Source organism: Hyalella azteca, unplaced genomic scaffold (assembly GCF_000764305.2).
Source record: "Hyalella azteca isolate HAZT.00-mixed unplaced genomic scaffold, Hazt_2.0.2 contig2379, whole genome shotgun sequence".
Lineage (NCBI taxonomy): Eukaryota > Metazoa > Arthropoda > Malacostraca > Amphipoda > Hyalellidae > Hyalella > Hyalella azteca.
In genome coordinates this window covers 40,516-54,295 of record NW_025932656.1, presented here as the reverse complement: position 1 = coordinate 54,295, position 13,780 = coordinate 40,516, and the positions used below count along the sequence as shown (strand labels likewise).

General features: G+C 38.1%; 1 protein-coding gene across 1 annotated transcript; it reads right to left on the bottom strand.

Annotated features, from left to right (window-relative positions):
* Positions 1–6,873: 6,873 nt before the first annotated feature.
* On the bottom strand, positions 6,874–8,009 carry LOC125179520. The gene is made up of 2 exons (XM_047885552.1): positions 7,694–8,009; positions 6,874–6,998 (listed from the first exon to the last, which is right to left on the bottom strand). Exons 1-2 carry the CDS (start codon positions 8,001–8,003, stop codon positions 6,874–6,876), a joined length of 435 nt encoding a protein of 144 aa, XP_047741508.1. The 5' UTR covers positions 8,004–8,009.
* Between the last annotated feature and the right edge of the window lie 5,771 nt (positions 8,010–13,780).

Here is a 13,780-nt window from a genome sequence, read left to right as displayed (position 1 = left end):
CCAACACGCATCTTTCGACTCATTCCTGACCAGCTTAACGTGAACAATAAGCTGTATATGAGACTTTTTTATATTAATATATAAATAAAATATTATTTTATATCAAAACTGCATTACGCAAAAATAATTGCAAGTACATCCGTGATATTTGCATTCTTGAACGCGCTTCGTTTGTAGCTTTCAAACGAGTGCAAACACTTTGCAATTAACGAGAGTAATGATCTATATATACAGATTTAATTCAAAGAAATCTTTGCACATATTGCTAAAAATGTTCATTTTATATATTTTTGAAATTCATTTACGCAAAAACTAGAGCACGCACATACATGCGGCTTGTTGCGTTAGACGCGCCTTCTAAGCATGCGAAATGAGCCACGAAATCGGAGAAGCCAAAATATCCGAATTTTCACCGAAATTGTCCTCTTAAAGCTCCAACTTATAAACTTAGATTATCCTAAACTGTAAGCCTAACTATAATCCTAAATAATATTCTATAATCGTTTACGCTGTTCCTCAATATCATTGGATCCCGCTTAACCGAACCAATCCTCAGGTCTTACTTAATTATGATTCAATATCGCATCGTCCACTACCAAATCCCTCTCGCGCGATTGTATGAACTTTTGCCCAGTTAAGCCTGTGTTGTAATTACTTAGACAATTAGATGTTCATAATTTAAATTTCAAACATAGATTTTTATCGTCATTCAGCGCATCGATCGATTTGCAAGAAATTATTCTGAGATTTCGAACTATCGAAATTTAAAATATTTTTACTTAATCGCCTTTATAATTTGTAGGCCAACCTGTCTCAAAATAGAAGCAATTACACGTTCACAATTTAGGCAAACATGAAAGACTGCACTTTGATTCAACAGGAGATGAATAGGAAAAAATTTTATAGTTTAAGTTGAAAAACTTACAAGAAATAAATGGTAAAAACTCACTATTAAAATATACTAACTAATTTTTAACTATGTTAAATAAATCATAGGAATCAGTTGAACAAAAATTTAGGTTTCTTTCGCATTTAAATTTAATTTTTACATCTATGAGATCCTTCATAGTTCATTACACGCTAAAGAATGTCCTCGCGTTTGTTCTCTTGATACAAACTCTGTGCCATTTTTTGAGGGCGTTCGATTATTTGCAAATTTTACATTTTTATATGAATGTTATGATATTTTCAAACCCACTTCTATGCGTGAAACAATAGCCATACATATTCTCTGGTTATAATGGGGCTATGAAGCTATCAGTTATTTAGATGGGCGCGTACTCTACTCTCGGGAATCGGACAGTACAATTCATGTAGCCGCTTAATTATAGGTAGCGGCCAATTCCTCGTCTGTGATTCTTGAATTTAGCCTAAAATTCCGTCAGTGATTGGCTGTTGCCCCTGAAGTGTAAATTTCTTACCGTAAGTCGCCAGAAGGTAGGCAGTCAGGGCGAGGTAGTTGTCATGTGTGGTTGGCGACGCCAGTTGCGCCCCAAGGGACTGGCAGTAAGCCCTCGCTTCGCAGAGCGTCAGCGATGCTGTCTGGTTGAAGTACATGCAGCCGAACGGGTGTTGCACGAAGGGCGGAGTGCAGCTTGTCAGCGGTGGTACATCTTGGAATATAAACGAATTGTTCAACAGATATGAACGGAAATTAAAATCAGAGTTCAGTTAATCACTCAAGGAGACAAATGAATCAACCTAAATAAATACCCTGTCAAAATTCATAAGCAGTTGTCGGTCGCCTTTCGGTTGCCAATCTCGCTTTAGAGATGAATCACCGGTGAAATGGCCGCCTTCCCTATTCAGCCGCACATATCTTAGGGGAGTTCCATGGTAAAAATTATAAGGGTCAAATGACACACGAAATCAGCGGCTGGTCAGGCCACCATTGACATACCCTGCTCAGTAGCTGGCCTGAGTTCTTAGCGCGAGCGTGGCAAGCCCCTGCCTTTAGTCGTGACGCTGCATGTGCATTGTGCAAGATGTGCATGGGTACGAACTTCTCAACACGCGAGCGTTTCAACACTTCTGCATTGCGTGTACGTCAACATGCTTGCGTTCCGTTATCTTCAACACGTTTGCGTTGCGTTATCTTCAACACGCTTGCATCGAGTGCGTGTTGCTCACGCGAGAGTTGCGTGAGATTTAACACGCGTGAAATGCGTGCCAGTCAACGCGTGTGCTTTGCGTGTGCATAGAAAAACACGTGGGCATTGTGTTATCTTCCGCATGCTTGCGTTACTTCTATATCAATAGGGTTGCTACTAATGCTCGCCAACACGCGTTTTCTGCTGCGCGTGCGTGAACAGCGTAATCTTCAATGCGCGATTTAACGCGAACATTGCTTTTCTGTTAACACGCTTGCGATGTGCGAATATGTACAACACGCGTGCAGTACGTCATCTTCAACACGCTTATGTTACTTCTATGTTTACATACGTTCGTCGCGTTCTAGCAACAAGCGTGCATTGTTGTTGCGACAACACGCGCAAATTACATATATACGCATGGCTTTAAAACCCACGCTTTCAAGGCAAGACTGATAAACAACCCCCATAATACTCCCTGTTCAAAGGTGTGGTTAGCAAGTGAGTGGTCATTGAACGCTTCTCGTTGCTGGCAGTAGTTTGGTGCATTTTGTCTCATGCGGATGATAATTAAAAATACTTCTCGTTTCTATCGCGTATCCTTAGAGTGAATTGTCATGTAAGCGAATGGAAAACAGTGAAGTTTCTACAAGCTGAACATGTTAATTTAGGAGTCTTTACAAGCACAACTTCTTGAGTGTTTAATGTCCAGTGCCTCCTAATGTTAAATTCTTCGGCGGTTGGAATACAGGGAATGACGACATTTAAAAACACACCGTCGAGCTTCAAAATTTTTGTCGAAATTTTTTTGACTGAAAATTTCTGCTTGGGGAATTTTGACACGAACGTGTTATTTCAGCTGCTCGCGTTCTTATGCTCGAGGTTATACTGTCTGATTCACCAAGCAAGACTTCAGGATCGTTTGTGAACTATAGAACCGAAAGCTTAGATTCATCAAGTCGATTAACGTCGCGTGCACAAGTTAAGTAACGGCGCCTGGCTACCTTACCAACTGGTCGACGGACAGCTTGCTGCTCACACGTTCCAACAGGGTTACAAGGCACATTCCGTTACACACTGAGTAGCACGGTTCCGTTATTGCGAACTCTATTCAAAGTGAAATCGAACTATTGTTTTGAAATTGATAAATAAATGATGAATTGGATTGTAGAGTGATGGAATGTTTGGTTATTTTTGTAAGTGGGAGAATGGTGTTATTGACTAGTGAATTGGAAGAATTTTTTTTGGTCAGACTAATGAGAGAATGTTTAATAATAATAATAATAACAATAATAATAGTATTATTAATTTTAATAATAATAATAATAATAGCGGTTTCAGCGTTTGTAAGGCCGTAGGCCTGTCGCCGATTTTTTTGTCGCCGATTGCCGCTAAATGTTCACAGCTTGTTGCGGTCTTAAACGCGCAAATCTCTTCCTCAATTTTGCTTTGCTTAACCGACTGGCCTCCTTGCCAATTCTGACCACAAACTGTCGCATAGAGCTGGAATCGAACCGGCACTTCTCTGCTCCAATCTTGGTACTCAGGAGCCTGATTATCAAAACTTCGTATAGTTTTTCTACGTACGTACATGAAGATACGTGCAACGTAAGTACACCCTAATTATGGCGTTATCAAAACTTTTGTACGCAAGACTCATCAGGGAAGCTATTGTCAAAACCATCTGGCAAATTGACCAATCAGAGGCTATGAATTTGCTATTCCTGGCTCCTGTCGACTCAGTGCGCAGTGCGCGTGGATGAAAGGAGGTTGTGTCGTGTCAGCGGCATCTGCGTTGACTGACTAGGGAGCATATTGAGAAATTAATAGGACGTTGTCCAGATAGCAATGGCAACGCCTTGATTGCAATCAAGGGAAAAATTACATTATTCCCATTCAAAATTAGAGGACTTTTTTTAGAGAGCTACTACCTAGAATTTAGAATTAGAGTTGGAGTTAGAAATTTGTGAAATGGTTGGCTTGTTATGGTTGGCTAGAGAAATGGTTGGCTTGTTAACCTCCACTTAATTTTGAATCAAAAAGTCTAAAAGAAGATTTTAGGGAATGATCATAAAATTCTTAGATATGAATGTCAACATTTGCTGGTAAATTATTAAAGAGGAACACAAAGAAAAAAACATCGGCTTGCATAATTTAAATTGAAATTTTTTTTCCAAAAAAACACCGTTTAGCACGATCACATATTATGCCTATATTGAATTATCGACAAAATCCAAATTCTATCACAATTCACTGTGTTGCAAGTAAATCAATAGTTTTATATTGCTTCGGCACACCAAAACTTGTACGTAACTCCACTTACGACACTTCAGAGCAGGCGTAGAGCTACGTACAGTTTCTTGTACGTAGCTTCCCGCGCAAATGTTTTGATAATACCACCGCTAGAGTTACTTCTTCATATCAGCACTTACGCCACACGTAAGACGCTACGTGTACTTAGCGATGTTTTGATAATCCGACCCCTGAACGAGGCCACCCTGGTTAATGTGAGAGGATGTTTTGCGCTTGTGTATTCCGAGAATTTTAAGTACAAAGGATTCGAGAATTTTAAGTACTGCGAACAATTTCACTACATTTAGGTCTTCATTTCTAGAAACAGGAATTAGCTATTATATTGAGTCTGTGCTACGTTGGAATGATTAGAAATAAGGTCTGTAGATACAGTAGGCTGTATTTGCGAATATTTTGGGAGAATTTTAGGGACTGATTCAACTGATTATCACGGGAGAATGCTTAACGGTATATATGAATATTTGGTTCTGGCGAATATGGGAGTAGGTTCTATACTGGTTAAGGTGAGATAATATTTTGCTCATCCGTGCGTAGAAAATGTTTGTTACCGCTACTACCGCAATAGGTAGGAATGTTTGGTGCAGATAAATGGGTAGAATGTTTCGTACGTGGATGAAGATTGTTGGGTTTTGGCAATGTGTGAGAATGCTGATTGCTGGTGAATATTAGAGATTGGTTTGCTCGGGCAATGTGAGAGGATTTTGCATTCCGATATATATAAGAGAATGTTGTGGGTAATATGGAAAGTTGAGGTTGAAAGTTGTATTTACTGATATCATTCCAGTTTCAAACTTATGTTTACTGGTTACTTGCTTCATTGTGCCGCGGTGCTACATGTCTAGTCTGCGATTACAGCGTACAGATTACGTACAGCGATTCAAATGCCCCCTCTCTTCCCCCCCATAAAGGGGGAAGGGAGGCTGGATTTTTTAAGGGAAGCGTCTACCCTAAATTTTCGGATTTTGGCTTTTCCGGTTTTTAGTCTCACGTTAAAGCTGACATTCTGACCTATCCAACGGTTTCAAAACCCTCTCTGTACGCTGATTTATGCGTTTACGACATATCGTGAAAGGTTTAGGGGTGGTGGAGTTCTTTAACATTTAAGATAGGTCTAAATTACCCGCAGTCCACTTAAATAGCTAATCTGAACACGCTGTGCTTCAGTTATCCGCATGCAGTCGTACAGGATAGTTCGCATGCCGTCATTCGCACCATTCTTGACAGAAATTGAGCTCCAGTCTCGTCTAGTCTTGCAACCTTGCACCCTTGAATGTCTATTTCGAGGCGCGCGCGACTTTGTCGGGCTCTACTGAAAAGTTAACTTACTGTCACTGCAAACCTATCTCCTCCTAGAGTTTTAAAGCCACAACAATGAGACATATATCATTCGATTAGCAATAAAAGATCTAGAAATTTCAAACACTAATTTTGTTATAATTTGGATTTTATTTAGTAAAAAGTGGAGAAAAAATCGAAAAAAATCAAACAATTTACAAAAAATGGCCCCCACCCTCAAAAATTAGAATTGCAAAAAACTCCTACATAGTTTTGTAACTATGGTTCTTACGCATCGAATGATATGTGTCTCGATATCGTAGCTGGAAAATCCTGGAGGAGATAGATTTCTACGGTATCCCCTTTTTGGCCGTTTTCTAAGAGTTTCACGATTTCTTTAATTTACTTCGAAAAATTCACATGAACAAAAAGCTTTATTTTCTATTTCACATGAGTGTACCAAGTTTAAGAGTGATCCGTCTGTAAATAGCCGAGATAAATTTTAGGGTAGACGCTCCTCTTAACGCATTTTTCAGATTCGGCCGTGTCTGTTTCGAACGTACCAGGTACCAACTACGCGTGCCCTACGCTCGCCGCCCCGCGGTTGTCAAGGAACAGGCGCGACCAGATCCTAATCAGGCGCTTATTCCCTCGTATCTGCAAATGGTTAGACTGCACACGGAACATATTTTTGTTCAAGCATTTCTGTACTTTTGGTTTTGTTCTTGGTTCGAGAGATGATATTGCAAATTTATTTTATTAAATCTCTGTTTACTTTGGAAACTTGGTGTTATAGATTTATATCAAGAAAAAAAAAGATAACACCGTGTGCAAAGTTATTTAAATAATGACAAATCTTTAATTCATATTTTTCTTGACCGTAAAAGTGTGTGTTGTGTGTGTGTGTGTGTGTGCGGTGCCACTAGAGAAAGTAAGGAAAAAACAAGAGTTTTTCCTAAATGGCAACTCTATGATTCATAGAGTTACCATGTAGGAAAAACGGGAAAAAACAGAAAAAAGAGGAATGGAAAGGATAGTAGGAGACGAAGAGGTGCATTGCACATAATTAGTTTGGGTATGTGTACGTAGTTGAGTTTTGGTGGAGAAGAGGGAAAATTTATGCCTATGTCCAAAACATATGGGAGGTATCGACTGATGGTAAAAAACTTCGAAAGTACGTTGCCACATTTGATTCTCATTGGAACCCACCATCAGCTTGGTTGACCAGGCCACGCTTGGTGCAAGTCAGGTTGAGGTTCGGGCAGAAAGTGTCAGGAACCTTTTCTCCTTCGTGGAGAGTTTCGTTGTCGTGAAGGCAAACTGCGGAATTACGAGAAACATACCAGTTAGCTGAAGCTTTTTTCTTCATCCATTACGCTCCGACATGAATAAATTGTATCAACCAATGTTAATGTGTGAACCAAACTGTAAACCCGATTATGCATTTCAGAAGAATACATGTACAAAATTCCTTATGTTTTCATGACGTTAAGAATCAAAATGCATTACATTAGTAATAAAAAATTATTTTTTGCTTTTTCTCCGTAAAATATGTGGGACCGAAAATCATCGAGACTTTGGCAATGGGAATAGTTTTAACGTTTTTTCTGTTAGTGGATATTTATATCGAATTACAGAGAAGATGAAGATAATTCCTATTACATATGACACGTACGGTAATTACAAATTAGTATTTAGAAGTTAAAATGTCAGGATGAAAAATTCCGGATGGTCCAGGAAGATATGTAATTTCAATAGGTACGACAAATGTAATTTGCTCCGGAGCCTACTTTCTTGAGAACAACTTGCAAAGTGGTACACGCTGGCCATGTAGCTGAAATTAGTCAGAAAGATTGGGCGTAAATGGTTTGCTTCTGACTGGGCCGCGATGTAAACTCAGTTGCGAACTATATGAGTTCTTGACACCAAACCCTAATGAAGTTTTGTTGATATATATATATAGGTATGACCTAATCTATATTTCACTAAAAACATAACAATTTTCTGATGCATACCATGGCAATAGTAGCAGTTGTAGCCTGGGGTTTGCTCTCCTTCAACGTCCGGTAAGTAAACATGTCCGAAAACACAGCCTTCTGGTCCGAAGCAGAAGAGGTTCGCCTTTTCGTCTTTAGTTGCTAAAATACTACACAGAATCTCCTCTTTAACATCAACATCAGAGACGTTGGAACTGCTCAGACCTGTGATATTTGCCGAGAAAGCTGCCCATTTTCGTGGGATGTTTTCAGTTGATGCGCAGAAGTCAAGAAGTGAAATCACAAAGGTAACCACCGCCACTGTGGCTCTCACGGACACCTTCGGCATGATCGACTGAAGTTAATGTATTTTTATTTGCTAATTTTAGGTAATATTCGAATAATCTGCTGGTAGATGAAAAGAGTTATTAGCATCCCGTCCTATTTGATTCCATGCAGGAAAAATATTTGATTCCATGCAGGAAAAAACACTCCAAATCCGTTTAATATCTCTTGAACATTTTTGCTTCTAGAAAATGTTCAAGAGATATTAAACGGATTTGGAGTGTTTTTTCCAAATCCGTTTAATATCTCTTGAACGGATTTGGAGTGTTTTTTCCTGCATGGAAATATTTGATTCCATGCAGGAAAAAAACACTCCAAATCCGTTTAATATCTCTTGAACATTTTTGCTTTTAGAAACAATGACAAGAAATGTCCCTAAACAATTTTAAATAAAAAATTCCTTCCATGAAATTCTTTGAGTGCCACACCTGTTCACTATCATTCAAAATAAAGCAAAAGGAGAAAATAACACGAAATTTATCTTCTCCGGCTGAAAAAAATATCGGTCTTTACGGAGGCACTATGGAGCTTCCAATCCGAAACCCGGCCGGCGACAGACTGCCCTGCCTCAGAGCAGATTGATATATTTAACAACACACGTAGAATTTTATCAACCAATCAGCAGGCGAGCTTCAACTTCCGTATTTGACGTCGTCTCGGTAACGCGTAAACAAATACCGTGTCGCTGTCCTGGGTAACTGGACAAGGGAACGTACTTTTAGAAAATATACCTCAACCGATTAGCTAATTTTTACGTTTGTAAGTTCTTGATGTTTAAATTCTAAATACGATTTCGAAGCAAATTTGTTTTATACAATAAAATTGAACTGAAGCAAGGATCTGGTCATGAAAATAAAGTGGAAGCATGTCCTTGTCTGTAACTGCTATCGCCCTTTTCTTCGGTGTGTGCGTTGCGTGCTGTGTATGAAGCACTGGCATCGTGACCCTTAAGTTGAGCATTTGAGAATGGCTGATTGAAAATGAAATACAAAACTTAGTAAACAAAGCTTTACAAAATTCAAAGTTTCTTCTATAACATATTTTTTGAGATGAAATGAGTTTGCCTCTTCCTAACTCTATTTTCTAATTCGAACGAGGCTTCGATATTATGTGGGTACTGAATCTTATTTTCCCACCGAGGACCGTTCAACAAAGTGTAAAACTTAGAGACAATAAATATGACGTTCAAAAGATATTTTATCCTAATTTTACAAAAGAACAGCAGATTTGATCGTTTAAGCGCGCATCAAAAAGCTAGACAGTAATAATTGTTCAGAAGATTACTCACAAAAATTTTAAGCAAACTCAACATGTCTAGGAACAATTAGTAAAATTTGCTCAAGGTTGATAATGAAATAAAATAAATCAATGAGCCAGAATTGCATTCATAATTAAACATATCTTCTTGAACAAACTATATGAAACTGGAATAATTTCAACTAAAACCGAGAGCCTTCTAATAATGGGAGAATAGCGGTGCAGTCCGGATACTCGAAAACGTCTTTTAATAAAATAATGTCTTTTATTAAATTAAATATCCGAGCCTGTTTTATGTTTGCGTGTTTACAGCATTTCTGGTCGCGTATGGCCGGTCGATAACTCCGAGAATTAATTAATCGAGGCCGTGTCCAGTAGTTAATGTAGCTGAACTCAGCGTAGTTGTGATTGTAATTAAAATCTTAGTCAGGTATGGAGTGCTTTGATTTTAGATTACATATTACAAAATAATTATTCTTCCGTAAGAAAATTTCTTCTTGGATTCCTTAAATTGCTGACAATATATTTTATTTTTTCCTTTAATTTACAAATCAGGTTCTATTTATAGCATTAATACCTCTGATAATTTGCTTCTATTCATAGAATCCTTCTAGCAGTTTGATTTCCGTCGTGTTATCGAAGTTATTTAGTATATTTATTAGACAGCTAAGCCACTTGTAGCGCTGTGCCATTAGATAAATTTTTCAGGTATAAATCGTTCGATGTCTGAATTAATCCTGTATATAACCACGCTGCTGAACGCGTTCAACGGCACGCGTCGTTCTTAGTGTTCACTTCGTCTCACCTGAAAAACTTTCTTAGCTTTTAATTAAAGAAATTTTTGGTCAGCGTGCAGGGCTTAATCATGTTGGGAATTGGCTATAGCCATTGGCTTGACTTGTTCAAATTAGTCGCGGTCATTCCAATTTTCTAGCGCGGTCATTCCAATTAACCTTCTGTTGAAGTAACTGAAAGTTTGACAATAAGTATCGGAGTACCAACAACAAAGAGAGGCTGCCTCAATTTTAACTGGTATGTACGTTTGAGAATCAAGCTACCTTGGATGATATCGATTAGAGCTCCAGCAAATCGTGGGGTGGGGCCTACTATAGAGATGGAATGTGGGGCGTGGATGAAGGGTAACATGCAATTTAGTAATAATTTGGTGCAAGACAAGAAAATAAACTATAATTTACATTCACCTATGTCGAAGGAAGAGTGCATCACATGGAAGAGGAATATTAACACACGGATTACGCGTATCTTATTCAATCGTTTATAACGCTCAATTTCTATAGGCTTCTTTATAGAGATCATGTGACATGATTACCAGCTCCACCCTACCCTCACCTCAACCCTTGCCCTAACCTCCGAGGGCTGGGATCTGAAGGATGTTTTTCTATCCTGTAGATGTTTTTAAAATTTTTCTTGCCAAGCTTCAGATATTCCGTGGCAACTATGTTTTTACTCTTTAACCCAGAGGCGTTGCTCCTGCACATTCACACACGCATGCAAGGGAAAACGCTGCCCAATATTATAAAAGCTCCAGTAAATATAATTTTAATTAGAGGGCTCAGTCCAGAATTAATTTTGACTCGATGCAGTCATTTCTCCTCCAAATTGCACCAACGGTATCGGTGATGCGTTTCTGTGATGGCGTTTGATGGATATCATCACATTTGTACGCGAGGTAATTAGCTCACGTTCGTGGGCTGTAGGAGACCAGCGTGTACAGAGCGGGCTGTAGGAGACCAGCGTGTACAGAGCGGGCTGTAGGAGACCAGCGTGTACAGAGCGGGCTGTAGGAGACCAGCGTGTACAGAATGGATGACCGCTGGCGTAGCCTGGTCGTCTCGCCCTTCAAGTTGATGGTTCTGATACCTTTAGCTCGCGCGCGGGGGGCTAAAGTTTATAACATATAAAACAAGTTGCTTGTACGATGATACAAGCAAGTATAACTAAAACATGTGTGCTTGCAGGTACTCTTGGAAAGGCGGCTCCCCAATTACTCTTCCCAAAATTCAAAATGTTTCTTCATGTTTTAAATCCGCATGGTAACGCGGTACAATATATTATTCTACAAGTTGGTTAGGTAAATTCCTGATTTTGATTGGGTTACGACGTTTGCCGTGAAGTCGTTTACCCACGCCTTCTACCTTGTCATTGCTTTGTGATCCAACACAGACATGGGCTCCAAAGTGTAGTCCAAAAGTGAGACTGAACAAGAGTTTAATCGATTTGAATAGGAAAACAATTGAATATATTTTTATTAAGAAAACTTGATTGCTTAGATCACAAGTCTATCAAATATTATAATCAAAGAAAACAGCAAAAAATTTTCCCTTTCTTATGAAGGAAAACGTTTTGGAGTCCAGCTCCATCGACAGTTATATCCCCTCGAAATTGTAAATAGATAGGTTTTTGTGCAGATATTTACTTTATTCTTATTTGTTTTCATATGTCCATTTTCCAATCCCTTCATCTTATAGCTGGTATGGTAACCTCAAGTGAAATGGAAATTATTTGAAATTGCCTACGAAAGATCACACGGTTGTGTCACGTGTAGCATTGAAATGGTCACTGAACAAAATCATTTTCCGTGAGCGAAGCGTGCGGTTTATTTTAGATAACAAATTTTAGATAATTTATTTTAGATTTTTGATTAGTCTCTTAGAACTGTGGTTTAAATCCCAACACAATATAAGAAGAGATCACAATAAATATTGTTGCAAGCAGTCCTACTACAGTGGAATCCAAGCTACCTAAAACAAAGAGGCAAAGTGTAGCGTTCGCAAGTATAAATTTCATTAATTTTAAAAGTATTTTTAGCGCATTTTCTTATTTATGAAAAAAATGCACTATTGTGCTCGCCATGTCCGTCTGTCTGTCCGTCCGTGACTTCATGTTTTCGTCGCTCTCTGTCACACTCTGCAGTGAGTACTGAGTTATATTTTTCTAAATGTGCCAGTATATCATTTTGAGTACCCAGTAACTAATTGTTTTAATAACTATGCACCTTATTAATACTAAATTTGCTTGCATATCTTTGCTACAACAGAGTGGCAAAGATAAATACAGATTCAATTAAACAAATAATTATTATGCGGTATGACAATCATAACAACATCATCATTAACGTACATAAATCCCGCGGGGATATTTACAGTGGAGATCCGTTCCGACATCTTATAAATAGTCATTATGCAAAGCTCTAAATGATTATATATTATATATATTTAGGAACATAATTATTAACTTCACATTTTACAACACATACTCCGATTTTTGAGGTCCCTTTGATTCCGCCTTTCAGATACGATAAAATTTCAAATCTACAGTAGGTAGTATCTAGGATACTTCTCGTGTCAGGATATTGCCTAGAATAGATTACTATTCTACTAAGACTATTGCCTAGAATTTTCTCAGGGTGAGACTAATGCACCATTAAGGAACTGGAAGGAAAGGATTCAGGCTAAAATTCAATTTTGATATTTTGATCGTTATACATAAATAACCTTGGAAGAAAAATAAGGTTTTGTTCGCACTAGGTTATTAGAGTAAAATGTGAATGCTATGTAAATGTTGGTATAAAAATGCTTTTCTCTAATTTTAATCGATTTTAAAATTATATTCCTGCGAATAAAACTCGGGATAAAAGGATTATAAAATTGCAGGAATTTTCGATCGCGGCAACGCGTGGCTAAAGAGCGCGTAATCTTGAAAATTATTATAGGCAACCTATTAAATTCTAATTTCATCGCTGAAAACTGAAAAATTATCTACTAAGGCTTATGGAATAAGCCGAATTCTATCTAAGTGGGCATTCAAAATGAATTTTTATTTGTATTCTAAATATTTGGAAGACGACAAAATTGTTAAAAATTACATACCTTTAAAATTGTGTGCGTCAAGTCACGTCGAGTTTGATGAATAAAAATTTAAATTTCAATTCAGTATTCGTTCCAGTGTCCATGGCCTTTATTCTCAATACCCTGAACTATCCTGTGGTTCCAGTTGCCCCAATCAGCCAGGAGCTAAAATATTCATTGCATTGAAGAAGTTTCGTTATGGTCGCCCAGTGCCGAGCTGGAGTAAGACTAGAATTACCGTTGATTGAAAACGAAACTTTTTCTGGCTATATGCACGCAGGTACCTGTGAATTTGGATCTAAAATTGAAATTATCAAGTTAATTTTATTTATACGTATCGTTTATGCGATCAAAGATGTGATATATAGCAATACCTGAACAAGAGCTCAATGAAGATGCATGGAAGGAATGCGTTTGGAAAAAATTATCAAGGGATCATGGATTGATCTAAATGCGAAGGTTTCCCTTGTTAAGGCTCAGTGAAATTGTGTTGATAAAATTTGTGATAAGCATCTTGATTCACCTTGTTGCTTAAAATTCGAGGACATTCGCTGAATGGACTCAACTCTCGCGTGCTTATTTAACTCATCGTGTATACCTTGATTGAGATCTGAACTTATACGTTGGAAAAATACAGCGATCTACTATGATAAAA

Coding starts and splice junctions, on each gene's coding strand:
- LOC125179520 (XM_047885552.1), bottom strand. CDS start 8,003: ATGCCGAAGGTGTCCGTGAGAGCCACAGTGGCGGTGGTTACCTTTGTG. Junction 6,999..7,693: donor CAACTGCTACTATTGCCATG/GTATGCATCAGA, acceptor GTAATTCCGCAG/TTTGCCTTCACGACAACGAA.